The sequence below is a fragment of the Simochromis diagramma genome, unplaced genomic scaffold (genome assembly GCF_900408965.1).
Source record: "Simochromis diagramma unplaced genomic scaffold, fSimDia1.1 OVJJ01000421.1, whole genome shotgun sequence".
In the NCBI taxonomy this organism is placed as follows: domain Eukaryota; kingdom Metazoa; phylum Chordata; class Actinopteri; order Cichliformes; family Cichlidae; genus Simochromis; species Simochromis diagramma.
In genome coordinates, this window is record NW_024387250.1 from 776,157 (window position 1) to 798,711 (window position 22,555).

Consider the following 22,555-nt stretch of genomic DNA (forward strand, 5'->3'; position numbering starts at 1 on the left):
TATGTAAAAAATACACTGCACCCAAAATATTTCATAGTTCAGCAACACTGATCAATCTAATAAACTTAAACCTACTCAATCCTTCCTATTCTGGTATTTTAAAGAGTACTTAGCAGAAATATTAAGCAACCCAACTAATAGGGTTGCAAACTCCCAGCAAAAAAAAAAAAATAGGGAACCACCCTCCACCCTCCACCTCATGATGCTTAATCGACGTAATCAACTTTAATTTGATGCAGTGTGGAAAAAAATGCACAGAAATAAATTATTTTTCAAAAATAATTAAATAGATTCAACATCTTTCTTCAACAGAATTGCAGACTGCACAGATGGTACCTTCCCAAAGGAAAAAGTACTATAGCTTACTAGGGTATATTAGACTTAACAGTTACTATATACAGTAATGGACTTCTATATATTTTACATAAGATTAAAACTTTGGGTGTAAGATTCAGATAATTAATTATTAAAAGCTAGACATTTTAAAATGAGAATAAGAAAGAAAAGTATGTCTTTGTGCCCCCTTTTCCCTGTTCATGCCCTATGGGCCCCCTGGCTAAACTTTGCTAGATCCGCCCCTGCACAGTTACCAGCCGTCAGCTAGAAAAAGATCCTGGTGTAGAAAGTAATATTAAATAATTTCTAACAACAGCTTATCAAGGTTAAACGTGCTGCTGTTGTTCAGCCGCTGGTTTCCTCTTTCTGGTGCAAAGTGGGCCAAAAACAAACAAGAGAGATGGACTCGCAACAGAAAAGCCGATCAGCTGATCATTAATCAGTTTCAGGACTGAAGTAGCAACAGGAGAGGGAGGGAGAGAGAAGAGCCAGTTGCTCCATATATTGGTTGTTAAGTTTAATGTGGGAATGATTTACAAACATTCAGAGATGAACTTACACACTTGCTTTACTTCTCTCTGGGATAACTTCATCAGAGATGAAATGCTGGTTTGGTAGCGAGGCTACAAATACACACAGCCACTCTATCACATGATGCACACTGCTCCCATGTGCTAAGGTTATGAGCTGAGTTACGCCATGTCGCAAGTTTTGTGAGGAGCTTTTTTGATATCTAATGGATCGATTACATTTTTTATTTCTGGCAGATATCCGATCCAGTAATTTACGTCAGTATCGGACCGATACTGATACGTAATATCGGATCGGTCCATCTCTAGTACAGACCCATCTTAAGTTTGCCAGTAAAAATCTAAATGATTCAGAGAAGGCTTGGGAGAAAGTGCTGTGGTCAGATGAAACCAAAATCGAGCTCTTTGGCATCAAGTAGACCTGCTGTGTTTGGAGGAAGAGAAATACTGAACATGACCCAAAGGACATCATCCCCACACCCAAGCGCAGAGGTGGATACATTATGCTTTGGGGCTGTGTACCGGGCGACTTCACCACTTTGCCTTCAACCAAGAAACCGGAAGGATTTAGAAAGTTTCGTTCTCAGTCATATTTTGCTCGGAGATCCAATACTCATGTCACTCAGTAACATGCAAATCCGTTCATAACTTTTATGTGATGTGCTTTTCCTGGATTTTTGGTTGATATTCTGTCTCTCTCCATTAAAATGAAACTGCCATAAACATGAGAGACTGCTCATCTCTATGTAAGCGAGCAAACGTACAAATTCAGCACGGGATCAAATAATTATTTCTGCCACTCTACATTAAAAAATGAGTACCTTATGAGTATTTTATTTACATACAAGTTTATTTGCAATCAGCACTTTGAAGCAGTGATACAAATTACACCACTGAAGTTCACTCCATCTAGGTCACGTGATCTGGCGCTTCAGAACATTTACTGGTAGCATGTCAGATGAGAAGGTGTTTTTTTTTCTGTTCTGGACATTTTTAGTTGTTTTTCCAGGTCTGCCTGTAGATTAACACTGTGCTCCTTTCTGATGGGGGGTTGTTTGCAAACCCGAAGAGATTCTTGCAGAAGCCTGTTCTAGTCCACTTCTAGACTCCTGTAACTTCTGCCTCTGTAAGCTGGCTCCTCACTCCTCAGAAGCTTGCTCCAGATGTCTGCATCAGGTCTGCCTCTCCTCTCCTCCTCTCTGAGTTTCCTCTGTTCTTTGTTGAGTTCTCTCACTATATGATTGGTTTCCTTCTGCCTCCTACTGGGGTCATTGACATAGCTTACTTTCTGCTTCTTCAAAACTTTTTGCTGCAGAGCAGTAGATTAATTCCTGCAGTCTCTTCAACTTTATCATGGTGGTGCCTCTGAGTGTTTCTTAGATTTTGTGGAAGTAAAAACACCGACCTCCTCCCACAATGTGATTTGTGGGATTTTGGGTACTTGATTGTCACCCAGAGGCTGGGTTTGGCCTTCTGTGCTGCAAACTGTGGGTTTTTATCTTGGTACCGAAATGACTTAATCTGCCTCATAAAGGGTGTTGTTGCACAGTCGCCTCTGCCTCCAAGAAGGGCTTTCTTCAAGTATGCTTTTCAAGCCTGTAGTAAAAGCATATACAGAATATACAGCAAATGTAACAGCAATGGCTTCATTGTTAGGAAAACTGACTCTGCGAACAATATAAATAGAAGAGAAATAAAAAATGACCTCACATCATGGAAAGAAGACATTTGGAAACATTCACTTCTCTGAAAAGTGAAGTCACTGAGGAAGTGCCTTAAACAAACATTGTTTTTAATGACCAGCAGGGGGCAGGTCCTCTGGTTGTAGACGTAAGTATGATTGGTCTGAATTCTATTAGAAGATGATCCCACTTTAAACTCTGTGTAAGAATATTTTTTATAATGAGTTTATGGTCTCAGTGGTTAGTTTGGAATCTCATTTAATCCAGATGTTGTTAATGTTGGAAACCCATTTGGTGTAAAACAGCTGAAAAAATAGAGTATGATTTAGAGTGGGTACTTCCTTATATGATACCACACTGTTTTCACTTTGACCAAAAAGAAGTTGAACTTACATAAAACGCGAGAGGAGCCGCTGTGCTTGCACACGACTATAGAGACACCAGAATTATTAAAGCTTCCCATGTGATATCACAGTGTGGTGACCCAGATCTAATGTGGCATATGACCAGCGGATACGGTGCTGGTGTGAACAAAGACTGAGTTGATATCCAGTCTGAAGGAAAAAGGCAAAATAAGAAATAAAAAATAAAAATGAAAAATTAGAACTTTAGAAGAAACCAAATATTGTTGTGAAATTATTTCATTTAATGCAATTCCGCAGCGTTTCAGGTCAATAACACGGGACAAAAACAAAAACAACACTGTTGTATGTCCTGAGGTTATTTACATGACATGCCTGCACTGACACGACTTAATATTTTCTAACTTAATTAACAAGAAACACGCCTGGGCGTGCACTCTGACGTCACGGTGCTAAAAAGCTTTTTGCATAATAACGGGGAGCCAAACAGGCTATAGTTTGTGCATTTAATGAGAATATTATTTAAATACCAAACCAAAAATATTCAAAACTACAATGCTACTTTGAAAATCTTTCAGCATATAGAAAACGTCAAGGTTTAAGAAGTGAAACTGAGCAGGGTGTAAGTTATTCTTTTCATAATGACAACCCACACAATGTTCCAGACACAGATTAATGTGTGTCCAAGAAAACGTCCCAGAGAGATATAAAAGGAAACGGGGTGTGAGCACAAAAGCTGTGTGGTTCTCTGAGATTTGTCACCCTGACGTTCACACTCAAGCACTTCAGCCTCCAGTGGTTTAGCTTGCCTTCCTCAAATCTACGTACAGTCATGTGAAAAGGAAAGTTTTCAAGGATCCTACAGGTCTATGAAAAACTAAGCACACCCTTACTGCTTCCATAGGAATTAAAGCCCTGCTGATTATATGTACTTTAATTGATCATCAGGAAGCGTGACCACCTCTATAAAAGCAGAAGTTTTGGCAGTTTGTCCCAGCAAATTCACCCAAAGGTCAGACCAGGCGACAGCTGCATCCCGGACTCTACGGGCCCCAGTTCACATGTCAAATGTTACGTTTTACAACAGTACAATTAGAAAAAGACTGAACCAGTATGACTTGTTTGGAAGGGTTGACAGGAGTAAACATCTCTAGCTAAAGGTTTGCAAAGTTGCAGCTGAACAAACCACAAATCTTCTGCAACAATGTCCTTGGACGGACACGGCGGCAGTGTAGGGCTAATAATTTGGGCTTGTTGGTCATAAAGAAGAGTGAGCTATAATTCCTCCCCAATGATGCGAGAGACTGACAAATTCACCCAGAACTTGACCCTACTTCAAGTTGTTGCTAAAGGTGCTTCTGCTAGCTATTGAAGCATGAGGTGGACTTATATTTTTACAGGACTGCAGAGAGTCCTGTGAAAACTTTTTCATAAGTGCAGACACAATTATGGGTAAAATTATTCTTCTTTGCTCATTGGAAGAAGAAGCAGAAAGACATACTGCACATGCTGAAGTCAGTGTGAATAGTGTACACAAGTAAATAAAGTTAAATGATTTAAAATAAAATAGCTCAATCCTAATGAAATGTTTCAGCTTAAAAAAAAAATCAGTAAACCTTTTGTCCCTTATTTTTATTGTTGAATCAATATGACTAAATGATTAAAACCACACAGACAATGAAAGGACAATGGGAGAATGTAAAAGAGACGATATGAGAAACATGATCTTTAATGTCAGATTGCAGAATATTGACAATGGATTCCACTTTTCATTTAAAAACCTTGAAAAACTCTCATTTAGCTATTTACAGTTTGCTGGATTCCTTTCTCATTTACACTATAAACAATGTATTAGCGATTTAACATTTTTCAACTGTACATCTTTGTTGCTTACTGCAGTGAATGTTATGCAGTTATGCTTAATGTAAGCAGATTAACATTTTAAAATTCCTGCTTTTTTGAATAAATACTTTGAATGAATTCAAGCAAAAGTAAACCAAAAGAAAATCCCCCCCAGCTATTTCAGTAGTCCTCCGAAGGCTGAATTTAAGCCTTTGCTGCTTTTCATTAGCACCAGTTTAAATGTCTTAGAAACTGACCGAATATTATCAGTGATGTTTAAAGGACCAAATCATGTTTTTGAGAACTAATTTCACCTTTCAAACCAACATCAGGTAAAGCATGAGGTCAGCGTTTCATGGCGATCTCTCTCTTTTTCTCTCAGCTTGAAGAGAATTTTTCATCACAGGGACGGAGGCGTAACTGGGGTCCAGGCGGATGGCAGTCGGCCAAGTGGCGAGAGGTCATACTGAGCCGTATCATGCACTTCTGTGGCCGTGCTGTTGTCGTACATGGGAGAGCCAGAGGAGGGCACTGTTGCTGAATGAGACAGGGTGGGATAGTGGCTGCTGGAACCTCGAAGAAACTGGGAGCTCAGACAGTTGTTTATCCCCCCATTCTGGGACACCGGAGTGAGTGACGAGTTGCTCACAGACCACAGGCTGGTGTACTGACTGGACAGAGATGGACAGAAAACTTCTCATTCGTCTCTTCTTTGGATGTTTTAAAAGTGCTTCTCATTCAAATGTTCAGACATGGCATCGATAAAGTTTTTTTTTTTTTTTTTTAAATGTGTTGTATTTGTTCAATGTGTTTTTTAGTTTAAATACATAAAGATCATTAAGTTTTTGCAAAGTGAAAAAGACAAAATGAAAAGCTAAATTTGAGAGAAATGAAGGAGAGCTATTCAACGTCTCTGATGATGCTACTTTTTGTATGGATTTTGTATCTAACGGTTGTTTGTGAGAACAAACAAACAATCTCAAGTCAGTGCCTCACACTCTTTAAAGCTTCAGTGTTAGAGTCAGTTTAAGTATTTTAACTTCTAATAACGTAATTCTTTTTGTACATGATCTATTTCAAAATGCATAAAAATGGACCTTTGCTACAAATAACTGATTTATAATCTAGTTTAGCTGAAATCTTTGCCTTATATATGTGTTTTTCCTTTCTCGCCAGTATTATTAATGCACTATTTGCATCTTGTATAATTATTTGTATGTTTAAATTATCATTTTGACCAAATGCGAACCAAACTCTTGTTCCTCCTAATGCTTTACTAATACTGGACTAAAAAAGATAATAATTGAGAGAAGATTTGTGATCTTGCACATCCAAGGACTGAATTTTCATTGTCTTTTGTGATTATCCTATCATTTCTGACTAGAGTCAGAAAAATAAGCAGAAGAAAACAGCACAAACCTAGAACTGGTACCAGAGGTGGAGTTATGGGCCATGGGAATCATGCTCGAGTGTGTTGGCATCTGAAGACTGGACCAGTTATCATGGCTTGAAAGCATCGACAGACAGGTTGAAGAGTTGTCTGAGAAACTGGCTGCAACACAAAGACATCTGTGTTCAGTGGTTTTGGATATATCTGTCAAAAGTCAAATTATATATCTTTATTATAAAGTTTATCACCTGTTGTTTTGTCTGTATGTTTCAGGACTAGTCCCCCTGACAGTGACAGGGGTGAATCTCATACATCCTTGTGCAAAGCCACGCTGTTTACAGCTCTTAGGCTCCGCTCGCACAAAAGCCAAAGGAATGCAAAACATTCCCAGCTCAGTAACGTTTGTTTGAGTTTCTTGTTAATAGTTGGGGAAGGAAGTGGTGTGATTCTATAAAAAGGTAACTGGTGGAGAGAGATACTCACTGGGTGAGTTGGTCCGATGGGTATACGGGCTGGAGTAAGGGGCAGAGCGGTGGTTCCTCAGAGTTGAGTAGCGCTCGCAACCATGGGATGGCGAGAGGGAGATTGGACTCCCAAACTGGCTGTGAGGACTGGCTGAAGGGCAGAGAGGAGCTGCCCCTGGAATAAACCAGCTACCCACTGTCTCCATGAGAGGAGAAAATAAAGGAAAAGATTAGCACCACTTGCTTATTACAATGAAAAAAGAAAGAAAAAAGAAGATATACTTACACTGAGAGTAACCAGATTGCTGGTTTTCACTGGCATCTTCTCGTATGTCTTTATTATCAGTCCTGCGAGAATGAAGACTGGTTGATTTTTACTGATTGTGTTGTTTGAGAAAACCCTTTCACACGCTTTAATGCAAAATTTAAACTTCACATGTATCCTTACCTCTCCTTTGCGTCTAGAAAGGCCTTGGCAAAAGGGTTGTACTTTATTTTCAGGGCAGTTATCTAAAATCCAAATATTAAAAAAAATGTATAAACAACGTGGATATGGTTTGTTAAAATTAAACAAGCAAACGAGCAAAATCAAAACCCCAAATTAAAAAACCCCAAATAAACTAAATCGTGCGCAAAAGCTGTGCGTAAATTACGCACACATTAAACTTTATTTGTATTCTGTTTCTGTTAACCATATTTCTTGCTAAACTCATTTTATTCTAAAACACACACACACACACACACACACACACACACACACACACACACACACACACACACACACACACACACACACACACACACAAATCGGTGCATTGCCTACCTCTTCATTTTGGTACGCCGTTACTGCAATAAACTGTGTCTCTGGGAAAGAGTGGCTGGTGATCATCCTCCGTGGGCCTCCAACCCGAACTATATGAATGCGTGGCTCATACTTGTGCAAAGAATTTAACATGATCTGGAAAAACGACAACACAGATGTAGCTATGTTGTGTCTCTGAAACGCATTTTCATTGTGTATTTCATTTTAAAAACACGGCACGAACTTGCCTTGCACTTACCTGACCTCCTCCGTTGAGCTTATTTGTGAGTTTGACTTTACTAAACGAGACGGGAGCCTTCATCCAGTGCGCGCCGAAGTTTGGGGAGTCTGGGTGGATGTACACACAGCTGGGAGTTTGAGGTTCGGGTTTGCCACCAGGCACCCACTCTCCGTTGACGTATTTCCACCTGTGGTTGTCTGCAGACGCGAAATCCAGCAAAAAGGAATACATGGCGTTCGGGTCCAGTCCAGACACGCTCACTTTCAGCACCGGAAACATGCGCCTTAAAAAAAAGTCACACATTTTAAAAAACGGAAGAAATTTAGAACTGTGTTTTACATCAGTCTATCCATCCATGCGCTCACCTGCCATTCTTTGTAACTATCATTTCATTTGTGAGGTTTTTAAACTTTTGCCACAGCTCGCTCTCATCCAAGGACACTTTCAGCTCCCTCTCCGTGGGGTCACCCTTCTCGCTCCCGGCCTGCAGCTCACTCTCCACCGCACTGAGGAGGTGATCTACCCGGTACTGAATGGCCTTGCTCGGACACTCGCCAGCGCCTGTCGCCATTCTGTCCAGTACCTCCAGGGCTGAAACACGTAGCTTACTGAAGAACCTTAAAGCTGCTCCAGAATCTCTTTCGTCTCCTTGGGCAATTAGAAAAACAACTTCTGTCCGAGGAAGCTGAACGTCACTCACAGCTCCTGCATATAAAGGCTAAAGAGAAGCTCCAGCTGAGGATGGGTGTTTGGAGGAGAGGTGGTTGGCTCATCTCCTCTTTGATCTTCGCAGACTTGTTGCAGATTGGCTGAAAGCGGCCATATCATTGAGGCCCACAGGATGACAGCGTTTTGAATAAAGCAGTTTGACCTTCTTTATTACATCAACCTGTAAACATTGACACTTAGATCAAAGCCACACCTGCAGAAAGCAAATCGCTGACCATAGCTGGCCTTCACAAGATCCACGCTGCAGTTTGAGTAATTCTTTCACTTTTATTGTAAACTGATGGCAGCCCGATTTTATGAGAATTATTTCTGAGCTACAGCTTGAAACCTTTTCAGTTCTGTGTTGTTGTTGGGTTTTTTTTTTCAACATAAACAAATCAACAAAAAAAGGAAGGAACAAAGATAAACAAATAAAATGAACAACACAGTGATCCAAACACACAGAAATTCAAATAAAAGTTCACAAATCCACATAAATTAAAAATTAATAACTCCAATTATTTTTGACTGAACTAGTCCAAGTTTCACAACTCTAAATCTCTTATGGAGCGTTTTTTTTTTTCTTTGAGGAAATGTAATACACATTTTCTCAAAGAAAAAAGGTCTGAAGTGATGTTTCGTTATAGTCAAATTTTTAGTGTATATTTTGTTGTGTATGTGTATGTTTTGCTTGTGGGACAATGTCTTACTCATTCACTTTTATGACATTTATTTTTTATTATTATTTATAATGTAGAGTGCATGTGGAAAGTGTTCACAGCACTTCACTTGTTCTACAGTTTGTACAGCCTTATTCAAAACCTTCATATAATAGACCATAATGACAAACAGAAAAAAATTTGACTGAAAATCTTAAAAAGGTATTTAAAAAAACATGTAGCATGTAAGTATTCAACACTGTGAATGCTTTCCAAGCTGTACTGTATATAGTGTAATCATCTCAGGCACATCTTGACCTTTAGAGCCCCAGCTCACTTCTATCCAATCAAATTTAATTTAAGTGATGAATGAATGAGAGATCTAGACAAACGCACACAAAGTGCAACAACAACATCCTTGATCATTTTACTAAAACTTAAAAAAGCCAGTGAGCGTAGAAGAATGTTTTTATTAAAACAAACTGACACAAAAGTAAAGAATCTTGAATCCTGAAGAAAACAGTTCACCTTGAGAACCTTTACCTTTTGAAAAGTGAATCACTGAAGGCTCCTGTGTCACAGACCCAAGTCTCAAACTCTGCTGGCTGCATAGAAAACACTCACACATGAACATCGGTCTAAACAGTTTTTGTTTTTCATATTTGCTTTCATGCACCTGACACCCTGCTCAGGTGTTGGGGATGCGAGGGTCTGTGAGTCTGAACACTTTCCCGTTGTTTCGATAGGCTGGGCTGGCTTCCCCTCCTGCTTGGAGCCGATGCCTGGAAGGACCTACGGTAGAACAAGAAAGAAAAAACACAGTCACTGATAACTCACTAAATGAAAAAGTGATTTACATACATTTAGTACAGCAGTGTCACCCTCACAAATAACTACTATATACTGTTGTTGCCATGGTGGCATCCAAGAAATAACAAATAAGATAAAAACAAATGATAAAAGCAGATAGTTTGTGGCACCCACGTGTTAGCTTCCAGTATAGCTCTGTGGTGTTGTGTTGCGGTTGGCTTGTGTTACTAACCAAATCTTGGGCGCCTCATTCCTCCTGCCAGCACAGTGAGTCTGACTCTGTGTCCAGCAGTCTGGACCAGAGTTCACAGCAAGCAGAGAAAAACAAATCCCACTCAGGTTAAAGAGAAGCTGAAAGACTCCTTCAGATTGTGTCGCCTCAATGAATATGAATGTTACTTAAAAAACAAAAAAGATCTCACAGACAAAGGTTAAACTTCCATGTCACTTACCAACTTTTATGTGGAAACCATGTTGGTTAAAGAAAGGGCGTATCTTTGCCTCAGAAGACTGACGTAAATATCTGCTTTCCTGCTCTTCTCAGGGATCTCAGGGATTGTCTGTTTAATAGAAAAGTTGAAGACGCAGCATTAAATTCTAATCAAGTCAATCAGCTCGGTCTGGAAGGTCCTCATAAAGTCAAGCTTCTGGCTGTGAATGTGGTCTCTTTTATCTACAAGTGCAAAGCATTTCATTCAGTTATAACTTCCTTTTCTATTAGTTATTTAGTCATTTAAAAAGAGGAACCCCTTTGTATATTAGCCGAGGTAGAAATGGTTTAAAAGTCAGAGGTGTCATTTCCCACAGTCCTAGTGTCCCATTTGGCGCCTGTCTCTTCTCCTCCAACACCCCACCTGGTGCTAACTGTCACACCAGGCCATTTCCTGGTGTGGGTCAGCAGGACTGTGAATTAACATTGATCTCTATTGCGCTTTAGATCCCCTCCCAGACCACCCCCACCCCCCCTTAATCCTCAAAGGATGAAATGCAGGTGCAATTCAAGCAAACCTGAGAAAAAAGATTTAAACTGGTATTGTCTCAGCTTTGAATCTCAAGAAAAAAGAGAAGCGTTTCGCATATTTTAACCTATTTGCTTATCGTATAATAAGCTGTTCACTGGCTTTTTGATTTCATTTTCTCGCCATCATTGGCACAACTCGTGAAAATCAACTGAGAGATGATCAACCTCAATATCTGTTTGAACTGCACTTTTGAATGTTTTTCATTATAGAAATTTCTTCTGCTCAAAAATGACTTCAGGGCTGTACATATATTCTTCATTTTGGTTTGTTGATTAGGTTAGCTGACTTCTGTATTAAGATAGACAGAAGCAATGTAACTTTCCAACTGTGAAAAACACACTATAGAGTCTAATGCTGCCATAAATAGTCATAGTTGTCGTGTCTTCCTCCCCTCACACCCAGCTGATCGTGGCAGATGGCCGCCCCTCCCTGAGCCTGAGTTTTCTTCCTGTTAAAAGAGAGTTTTTCCTTCCCACTGTTGCCAAACCACTTACTCACTAGGGGTCATATAATTGTTGGGGTTTTCTCAGTTTTCTTTGTAGGTTCTTCCACCTTATAATATAAAGTGTTTTGAGGGAACTGTTGTTATTAATTAGCACTTTGAAATGAACTGAATATAAGCTTTGTATGCTTTATATGGACACGTGTGATAAGGATGAAATGTATTCAGATAAAAAAATAAAAAATAAAACATAAAGTACCTAATGATTATCATGGAGAGGGAGGTCTTTGGAGAGTAAATTAATTGTTTTAGTCAATATGTAAAACACATTTATACACCAGTACTTCCAGTGCAGGGCTTCAGTTAAAGCACTGACAGCCTGTGGATGTCTACAGGGAGTGCAGAATTATTAGGCAAATGAGTATTTTGTCCACATCATCCTCTTCATGCATGTTGTCTTACTCCAAGCTGTATAGGCTCGAAAGCCTACTACCAATTAAGCATATTAGGTGATGTGCATCTCTGTAATGAGAAGGGGTGTGGTCTAATGACATCAACGCCCTATATCAGGTGTGCATAATTATTAGGCAACGTCCTTTCCTTTGGCAAAATGGGTCAAAAGAAAGACTTGACAGGCTCAGAAAAGTCAAAAATAGTGAGATATCTTGCAGAGGGATGCAGCAGTCTCAAAATTGCAAAGCTTCTGAAGCGTGATCATCAAACAATCAAGCGTTTCATTCAAGATAGCCAAGCCACGCAAGAAGCGTGTGGAAAAACCAAGGCGCAAAATAACTGCCCATGAACTGAGAAAAGTCAAGCGTGCAGCTGCTAAGATGCCACTTGCCACCAGTTTGGCCATATTTCAGAGCTGCAACATCACTGGAGTGCCCAAAAGCACAAGGTGTGCAATACTCAGAGACATGGCCAAGGTAAGAAAGGCTGAAAGACGACCACCACTGAACAAGACACACAAGCTGAAACGTCAAGACTGGGCCAAGAAATATCTCAAGACTGGTTTTTCTAAGGTTTTATGGACTGATGAAATGAGAGTGAGTCTTGATGGGCCAGATGGATGGGCCCGTGGCTGGATTGGTAAAGGGCAGAGAGCTCCAGTCCGACTCAGACGCCAGCAAGGTGGAGTACTGGTTTGGGCTGGTATCATCAAAGATGAGCTTGTGGGGCCTTTTCGGGTTGAGGATGGAGTCAAGCTCAACTCCCAGTCCTACTGCCAGTTTCTGGAAGACACCTTCTTCAAGCAGTGGTACAGGAAGAAGTCTGCAACCTTCAAGAAAAACATGATTTTCATGCAGGACAATGCTCCATCACACGCGTCCAAGTACTCCACAGCGTGGCTGGCAAGAAAGGGTATAAAAGAAGAAAAACTAATGACATGGCCACCTTGTTCACCTGATCTGAACCCCATTGAGAACCTGTGGTCCATCATCAAATGTGAGATTTACAAGGAGGGAAAACAGTACACCTCTCTGAACAGTGTCTGGGAGGCTATGGTTGCTGCTGCACGCAATGTTGATGGTGAACAGATCAAAACACTGACAGAATCCATGGATGGCAGGCTTTTGAGTGTCCTTGCAAAGAAAGGTGGCTATATTGGTCGCTGATTTGTTCTTGTTTTGTTTTTGAATGTCAGGAATGCATATTTGTGAATGTGGAGATGTTATATTGGTTTCACTGGTAAAAATAAATAATTGAAATGGGTATATATTTGTTTTTTGTTAAGTTGCCTAATAATTATGCACAGTAATAGTCACCTGCACACACAGATATCCCCCTAAAATAGCTAAAACTAAAAACAAACTAAAAACTACTTCCAAAAACATTCAGCTTTGATATTAATGAGTTTTTTGGGTTCATTGAGAACATGGTTGTTGTTCAATAATAAAATTATTCCTCAAAAATACAACTTGCCTAATAATTCTGCACTCCCTGTATAGGGTGGGGAGTTTTCTCCAGAGCTAGTGGATCTGAGATTTCAGCACTGAGGCGACCTTAACGCTCCCACATGCCTCCTGGCTTTGACCAGTCACTGTTTGCCTTCCCTTGCTTTCCCTCCAGTCAGGCTCATCCTCTGTTTGCTTAGGCCCACTTTGACACAGAGGTGAGAGAAAAAATGAATCCTGCATGCTTGTCCATATATGCTCATCTCAGCACTTGAGCATAACCTCTTCTCTGGTTTTCTCACTTTTTTGAGTCTCTTCACCATCCTCCGCCACCGTTCCCTTACATTACTGTAAATATTTTAAATAATGCTCTCTATCCTTATTAATAACTGTTAGGATACTATTTATAAAGTTTTCTAAATTTAATATTGATCAGGAAACTTCAACAAGTCTATGGGTAAATGCGGCTTTTCCTTGGCACATTTCTTTCTAATTTTAAAGGAAATAGTTGCATTTTGGGAAATAAAACTTTTTTCTTTTTTATCAAGTACTTGAGGTCAAGCCATAAAATATATAGCTGGTAGGTAGTTTCAGCCGCTCCCTTATTTTCCAAGGAGTCACCACAGCAGATCTGCTTGTTTGATGTGGCACAGATGATACACTGCACATCCATCCTGATGTAACCCTCCCAATAATCCGGGCTGGAGATGGACACTCGGCTTGTCCCCCCCAAGCGCTGGGTTTGTGTCTCGTCACAGTCTAAAGCCAGAAAGCTTTTGCTTTTTGTGTTAACCACCACACCACAGAGCCACCGCATTTAACATGAAGCAATGGCAAGGAAATGTGATGAAGACTAAAAACTTCTCCCTGACAAATACTTTTAAATTGATGTTCATATACGCATATGAACATTTTTATAACCAACAGAGTGATTCAGGAATCTTTCCGCTTCTATCGAGTTGTTTCGGCCTGTCTGTTTGAAGTAACTGTTAGACGCACACAGAGCTGCCTCTTATCTTCCTCTCTGTTTTGTCCTTATTCCAGCATGTAAGTATAACCGCATGACAATGTCCGAAATAGACTAAAATTCAATTTAATTCCAGAGGAATTATATATTAAAGTGCTTTCATCTGTGCAAAAGAAAAGTGTAAAAATTATGAATTGTAGTTTTTCCATCATGCTCAGTTTGCCAGACAGCCCCAAATAAGACTAAAAATGCACATTTAGACCTTTTCTGGTATAGAAACAGCGTTTACGCTATAGTTTGGGACAGGCTGATGTATAGCACATATGCTAATCAGCTGATTGCTCTCAGGAGAGTTATATTTGTTGTTGAGTGCTAAAGTGCTAAAAGTCTTCTTACTGAAGTTTTTGCAAACATTTTTCAAAATGCACTGTAAACCATTTTACTTGATAAACCTGTGATGTTATTTATAATTATTGGAGGAAAGACAAATGCATGTAGCATGTTATACTGGGTGTATGTTGTCAGTGTGGGCCTATGCATGTGTGCCTGACGATGCAGTCAGGGATCATTGCCACAGGTGTGTTTACCTCTCATTGTCCTTTTTAAGTGGAATTACTGCCCCTGTGGTTTTCACACTAACCTTGAGAAACATTTACTTCGTTTTGTCCTTCCCCTGGCTGCTGTCGAAGATCAGCTTCTCTGAACTCTTCTTTGATCTGGACTTATTAACCGGCACACACAGACATCGAAAGAGAGTCAGTTTTACATTTGAGCTGGAGAGCCAATAAGCCAGCGAAAGGAAATCACACAATTTCCAAACAAGTTGGGAAACTGCTGAATGCAAATAAAAAAAGAACACAGTGATTTGTAAACCATTCAAACCCCAAATGTAATAGAAATCATTAGAAAGACAACAAATGTTTAGAATAGGAATATTATTGATATGCTTATTTGCATTAAAAAATCAGGGTTGAACTTTAATCAAAAAAGAAAAACTACAATTTCTTGTGACCTGCACACAAAGTGTTGTGTACAGGGCCGCCTCCACAATTTTCCCATTGGGTTGGCCATACGGGGGCCACTAAAAATATCGGCGTGGAACACGCCAACATAGAACAGTCTTGCTGGGGGGCACTGGGGTGGCCAGTGCCCTCCCCCTTGGTGGAGCCCCTTGTTGTGTAATATATTCCTAATGGAGTGCTACTTCTCAAGCATAGCCATAATGTGGTGCCGCTCACACCCGATAACACTGCACACTCGGGTGACAACACACTTTGGAAGCTGGGTGCAAACTGTGTGCGGGGAGGACTCCTGAGCAAGGCAGCGTTTACTCACAGAACAGTGCAGCAGGTAACAGATCTATACAAACCCTATGAGCTTTAGAGGATGAAGACTGGAGAAGGACAGTGTGGACTTGTGGACTTACATGTATTAAAAAAAATAGTATTACTCAATGACACTGTAAGCATGAATATAAAAAACTCTGAAAAATTACACATGTGTTGCAGCAGGATGCTGCAAGTTAAGAGCTAACTTTTCCACTTCCATCCTATGTGTATTTTCCACTCACTGAGGTGAGTTTGTAGTAACAGACATGGCATTTTTTGGTCAAACTAATTTTGTAGACCTGTAATGCACACTTGTGAAATTCAACATGTTGAAGTGACTATGACCAGATGGCCACAAAGATAGAAAATTACTGCATGAACTGTCCAATAAATCATAGCAGCTAATAATAAACACATAAATAGCCACAAAGTACGACAGATTGGACGAAGTGGCTCATTACGTAAAAACATAACCAAGGATTGGCTTCAGCTCTAATTGCTTTTAATTTGGAGTTTTCTCGTGGATGTGGGGAATGTGCATATGGCAGAGCTGTGCAGCAGGGGCAGGAGGAGCTGCTGTCTCATTGTGTTTGTGTGTTGTGCGATGAGATTTCACACTGATGGAGAACTTGCCAGTTCGGCCCTTCATTTGCTTTCTTACCAAGCTCCTAATGTCCTCAAAGCCAGTGTGCTGCTTGAGGGTGACAGCCTCGTACTAACATCGTACATGCTCCAACTAAACACAGTTCATAGCTAATTAACAACAAGAGTGAAACCAGCTGACACGGTTCTGTCAGATATTCACAACGTGCAAACAGCAAGTGCACCAAAGGTGATAAAAGTGGGTAAAAGAACTGAAATCTGGCTTAAGATTAAAAATAAAATCAATAAATGGCTCTTTAAATCTTAGTTTTTATTTCCAGATATTGTGAGTTGGAGAGAGAATGGCAGAAAAGTCCGAATCCATAAGAGTTTTCTTATGTAAAACATGAATGTTTTTCAATGTAATGAGGCCCAAGAATATGTCGGTGCAGATGAAGGACGCCGTTAGTATGCTGAAACACCAAAATAAACCTATCAAAGACACAGTAAAAACTTTAGGACGGACGAAAATCAATGATGTGGTTCATTGTTAAAAAAAATGAAATGCACTGGCCAGCTCAGCAACACCAAAAGTCTGAAAGACCAAACACCACAGCTAAAGTGCAACGATGACAGAATTATTCCATGATTAAGAAAAACAACTTCACAATATCTAACCAAGTGAAAACCATCTAACCAGTGGAAATGCTGAGCGTCTACAACAAGGTGTAAAAACATTCCCTCCTAAATGTTTCTTAGTCTATCCTATTAATGTTGAGCATCTGAAAAAAAGGGGAGGCTGTGTATACAAACTGTGATTCCTAAAAGGCACATGCACATCATGCAAGCTAAAATCCACACTTCAGTCACACCTTGATTGTTTGATTTAAAATCCACTGTCGTTGTGTACAGAGGAAAAACTACAAAAATTGTGTTTTTGCCTGACAAGCTGTGAATCCAACAGTATACACTTAATGGGTATTCCCTGAAGTGTAACATAAAATCTCTGGTAAAGTTTCTTAAAACTACAGCACATGTTGTTACATCATATGAGTGAGTGTGCTTGCATAACTAATAATGAGTGGAACCACAACTCGTGCAACTCACAGTCTCGCTGCCTCTTGCGTTACCCCTGCCGTTTCTGTTAAATGGAGTTTTATTTGCCTGAAGACCCATAAAGCTTTAAAGCAAAAGAAACTCTCCAAACACTCCGACATCTGCTCGCAGTGCTGGCATGAATCGACACCGCTGGCCCAATTGCTGCGTCTTTTTTGCAGTGGACATAATTACAACATTTCCCTCTTGGATGATGTTTGCAAGAGTCCGAGGCGCTGCCAGGGCAGTTGAGTTTCCACAGCAGAGGGTTCAGATTGTGTTTGGTCATCTCACTTCTGTGTGAGTAATCAGCTCTCTCCTACAGGCGGGTCCATGCTAAACAAGACACTGACTATTTGTTCTTGATTGCAGTGCAAACAAAGGCCCAGAGGGCTCTCTGCAGCTGAGTAGCATCTCCCTCCACCACAGCAGCGAGTGGATCTCGGAAAGTTAAAACTCCAGTCATACTGCCGGTCCTGAGATTTTGGGAATCTACTGTAAGCCTATAGGAATAATAGACAAACATTTGATGCTACATTCAAAAAATATTTATGCTCAAAATGCTAACTTTAAATAATTTGTTTGCATATACATATTCCATGTAATTTTGTTACATAAGCACAATGTCAAAAAATTACATTTAATGGAATTTGATTAAGTGAAACTGACTTGATTCAAGGATTCAAACGCATACAGCCCACTTTGGTCTTACGTGCGCCACACCAGTGAAACACCCTTTTCTGTCAGTGAAAAGAAGTTTAACTACACAGTGTCTCCCTGAGACATCTCACTATAAGAAAAATAAGGACAGTTTCAACAGTATGATTCAGTTTGTTTGTTTTTCACATGACAAAGAAATGCTGCTGTAGTAAATGACACAAATGTGTCAGCATGAGTCTTTGTGGTTAAATTGTAATGAATAAATGTGTAATAGAACAAAATTGCAGGATAAAGTTGTGGTTGCTCGTTTCCCAGACTGTCCTTTAATTATAAACCACAAAGTTTTTGTTAATTCACCTAAATGTCCTAAAATGTCTTTTTTTTAACAGACAACAAACAGAAATATTTCTATAGTATATAGTGGGAAAAAAGAGAAACTTTTCTGTCATTTAATGAAATACCTGAATACTTTGGAAACCAGCATCCAGTTTTAGCATATTTTCTTTAATGATGAATTATTTTAATGAATAAACCTTTGATTTTACATGTTCCAGTGACATGTTACTTTGCTTGTTTTTTGTTTTACATGTTTATATCTGATATTTTTTCATAATAAAGGTTATAATAATAATGGTTAAAACTTAACAGTTGTTCCTGAAATCCCGCAGACTTCTCAGTAGCTCTGGTGGGTTAATATTGTAATTCAGACAATTGTAAAATTCCTCCAGGTTTTCAGGTACTCAGAGAACTGCTTTTGGAGGTCAAAGATCCCATAAAAGCTCAATATGGACAGAATAAGTCATGATGAACCACAGTGCAGAAATTATTAAAGACTCTTGCACATTTACATTATGTGTAGGGTCCAAAGCTAGCAGGTATTAAGTGGCCGTGGGGAGGGGCTTCAGGTGAGAGTCAATGTACTGCAGCTTTCAGAAGGCCAACTTTATTCCTTCTGAACAAAGAAAAGAGACGTAGGCAGACAGCCAGAGAAGGACAGAGAGTTGTGAAAATATAGAATCTTAAAGTGAGTGTCCCTTGTTTTAGCGGCCGGGAAACAGAACGCAGAAAACAAATGAGAAGTAAACAAGCAGCCACAGGAAGCCATTAACAGTAGCCGGGACCAATTAGGCCCCAGCAGGTGTTCTGGCCTTTGCTGCCTCACCTCCATGTCTGACAGAGCCCCGATCTTCTGAGGAAACAAAGGGTAGTTTTATTTGCTCAGCAATTTGAAGCAAAAGATTCCTCCAAAGGGCCTCTGAAGTAATTTATAGCATTCTCTTTTGTCTCCTCCTGCTACTTAAGCGGAAGTCATTACAGAGGACACTTAGATCCCCTTCAAGAAGCCTGACTTTTACAGGATAGGAAGATAAGACAGGATCTCTCTACCATTAGACCCCCTCTATCCAGGCACCCTGTGAAGAGTATAGCTCTCTTTACACCCAGTCAGAAGACACATGTGGAAGTCAAAATCAAAGTCACTCACAGTACAACTGCAGACAGACATTTTCAAGATTACATAAGCTGCAATATAAATAAAGGAAAACAATAATGAATATTCACATCAATATTATAAACCAAGAAACACGTATACCTAATTATGAAATGCTAAAAAAAAAATTGATTTTCCAAACTTTTTAATTTTCCATTGAATCAACTTTAAAAGATCTGATCATCATCTGCACTTTGACTAAACCGTGCTCACACTACAGTAGCTATGGGTTAGTTTTAGTCTAGCGAACCACCCATACTGTGCACTACATTTATAGGATCCATTTATTCACTGCTGCTGTGAGTATATTAACTATGTGAGTGCAAATTTAGGGGAAAAAAGAGAGAATGTGAAGTTGATGTTGTTAAAACAAGCTGAAAGTGAAACCTTGAGTTTTTGCTTTACATCTGCAACTTTTCTAGTCTACAAATGGTAAAATACAAGGCTCGTGTGAATCTCAGTAAGCAGAACTTTGTCACATTTAATGTCGTCGCCACATTACAGGAAGCGGTGTCTGAAAAGGGCTGGGAAAATCATCAAAGACCCCAGTCACCCATCACATGGACTCTTCACCCTCCTGCCCTCTGGGAGGCGCTACAGGAGCCCCCGGACTAAGACCACCAGGTACCGGAACAGCTTCTTCCCCACAGCTGTCAGACTCCTGAACTCTGCCTCCTGACATCTGACCCACGTTAACACATGGACTGAACATACACACACACACACAATGGACAACCGTACCCTCAAACACACAATAATAACATGGACTGAACCACCACTCACAACCACTAGCACTTTATATAGCCTCTGTAGGAATTATATCTCACTTATCTTAACTGCACTACTGTATAGCTCTGTAAATAATCATTCTGTACATACGATAATTTTTAACCCTACAACTGTTTACAACTTGCATAGTTCCCATTTCTGTATAGCTGTATATCTCAGATTTCTGTAAAGTTATTTATTTCATATTCTGTATAGTTTTTCATATTTATATCCTGTTCATAGCCTGTACATAGCTTGTACTCACTACAGCCTGTACATACTTATAGTTATAGAATATTCACAACATACTTCATACCGTGTACATTGTAACATACCATAATAGACCCATTTCTGTAATATACTCACATATCTATATTATTGCTAATATATATTGTAATATATCTATATCACTAAAGCACTTCTGGATGGATGCAAACTGCATTTCGTTGCCCTGTACCTGTGCATGTGCAATGACAATAAAGTTGAATTCTATTCTATTCTATTAAAAGAGGCCCACAAACCAGAACAGCACAGGCTCTCTTAAAAGAGCAACGTGCTAAAACAAAGTCCAATTCACTAGACAAATAAGAGGAATCAATAATACCTCATTGAATTCAGCCATAAATGAACACAGCCACTGTTTACTGAGTGCAGCCAATTCTAAAATTTACACCTTGACTGTCACAAAGTGCACTGTAATATATCCAGTTTCATACAATTTATTTAATTAATTATTTTTTTCATTTTCCTCGGTGCATCAAGCTTCTGTAGGACTGGTGGTCACTTATGGACCAAAAAAACAAATCATTTCAAGTACGGAAGCCGGTGCTGCTGAGCTCAGACCTGATTCTTATTCTTTTTAAACTGCAAAGTTCAGCTGAGGATTTTCCTGAATTACTGCCAGATTCACAGTCGTGGAGAAACTCAGAAATTTAAATTTCACACGGTCACATTATTTATATATATATATTTTTTATATATTTTATTCTCTGACTTTGCTCCGGGTGTCTCATTTCTCTGCTGAAGCTATGACCTCTGTGAGTGGACCTTCCAGTAGCTTAGCGCAGCGGCAATCGAGAGCATCGCAGAGGCGTTCATGTAGGCCTCTAGATGGCGCTGTAGGATAAACAAATAAAAAGACACCAAGCGGATGGAAACCGTTTAAAAAACATAAAACGGAGACAAGTGTTTTAGTACCGACCAAAGATGTGGACATGCTAAAGTGACTGCTGTGATTATCGTGATCAAAGAACTTTCACTGTTTTGTTTTTTCTGCAGATGCAGAATGAGTAACTAAATGATTACAAACTGTCTTAAACATTATAGCGTAATTACATCATTTTATAACTTGTTCCAGCTGTGCTTGATGTGGAGGTCCTGGCCTTTTTCTCTGGGAATTGGCTGCTGCCACGAACTGCCTTCCTCCTCCGGAGCGTTGACTTTATTCCCTGCCTATCAACAGTAAAGACCTACTTTAGATGCTGTGGGAGCCTGAGGATTAAAAAAGAATGTTTTTTTGTTTTTTGTAATCCCATCGTTTGCCAAGAGCATCTTCCCACACAACATCCTGACATTGTGTTCTTGCAATGCGCAGCCAATAAGTAAATAAAAAGAAACAAGACCATATGCTGCAGGAATATGCCCACCTTCACTCCCACTAAGCCTTCATCCTATTCCCTGATCTTCAGTGTGGCTCTAGATAACTCTGAGCATATCATCAGGCAGCAGTGTCCTTTCCTTAATCCAGATAATGAATGGTTCCTAGTAGATGCTGCACAGGGAAGGTTTGTGGACAGATTTCTAATAATACACCTTAATTCAAATGCACTAAATCTGGTAAAAGTGCAAAAAGAAAATGTGAAACCAAAAAAGGAGCGCAGGATGTGGTAGGTGTTATAAAAAGCAAAAAAGGAACGCAAACCTTATGGGAGTGATAGCATGCATGCTGCTCTGTATTGACAGCTTAGGTTTGTGCCTTTTTATACAACGTTTATGTCCCCCCTTTGTGTTGCATGTATTTGTCATTGTAACTCTGTCCTGAGGTGGGAAAAACCATGAAAACATGCCCACATATATTCTTCATTCCCCTGGTGTCCTCATTATTAGTTATACAACACATGCCAAAGGAGATTACTCTCACTCATATAATCCCTAAACGAAGAAAAAAACATCTTTTAGCTTTTGTGGGAGGACAGCACTCTCAGATCAAAGCCTTCTTTTTGAGGCTGCCTTGTTTCTGGCAAAAAGGCCTCAGTCTTGAGGGGTTCACCCTGGATGACCACAACACTAAAGTTTATTGGCCGACTCAGTTCAGGAAATGTCTGGTTTGTCCTTCCTCACAAAAGCTGCTGGAAACACGGGATTTATCAGTTCCGTTGCCACAGTGATGCTATCGCGGCACAGCTAAGGGACCTGCAGTTCTCTGCTCTCTTTGCTGTGTGCAAAGTGTCAGTGACAGAGTGAAGGCTGCATCCATCT

General features: G+C 39.8%; 1 protein-coding gene across 1 annotated transcript; it reads right to left on the minus strand.

Annotated features, from left to right (window-relative positions):
- Window positions 1-4,093: 4,093 nt before the first annotated feature.
- On the minus strand, window positions 4,094-8,220 carry tbxtb (T-box transcription factor Tb). Its single transcript, XM_040001288.1, has 8 exons — window positions 8,015-8,220; window positions 7,668-7,932; window positions 7,430-7,564; window positions 7,055-7,116; window positions 6,893-6,954; window positions 6,626-6,802; window positions 6,172-6,304; window positions 4,094-5,423 (listed from the first exon to the last, which is right to left on the minus strand). Exons 1-8 carry the CDS (start codon window positions 8,218-8,220, stop codon window positions 5,153-5,155), a joined length of 1,311 nt encoding a protein of 436 aa, XP_039857222.1. The 3' UTR covers window positions 4,094-5,152.
- Window positions 8,221-22,555: the final 14,335 nt, after the last annotated feature.

Coding starts and splice junctions, on each gene's coding strand:
- tbxtb (XM_040001288.1), bottom strand. CDS start 8,220: ATGGCGACAGGCGCTGGCGAGTGTCCGAGCAAGGCCATTCAGTACCGG. Junction 7,565..7,667: donor AGCTCAACGGAGGAGGTCAG/GTAAGTGCAAGG, acceptor TCGTTTTTCCAG/ATCATGTTAAATTCTTTGCA. Junction 7,117..7,429: donor CGGCGTACCAAAATGAAGAG/GTAGGCAATGCA, acceptor TTTGGATTTTAG/ATAACTGCCCTGAAAATAAA.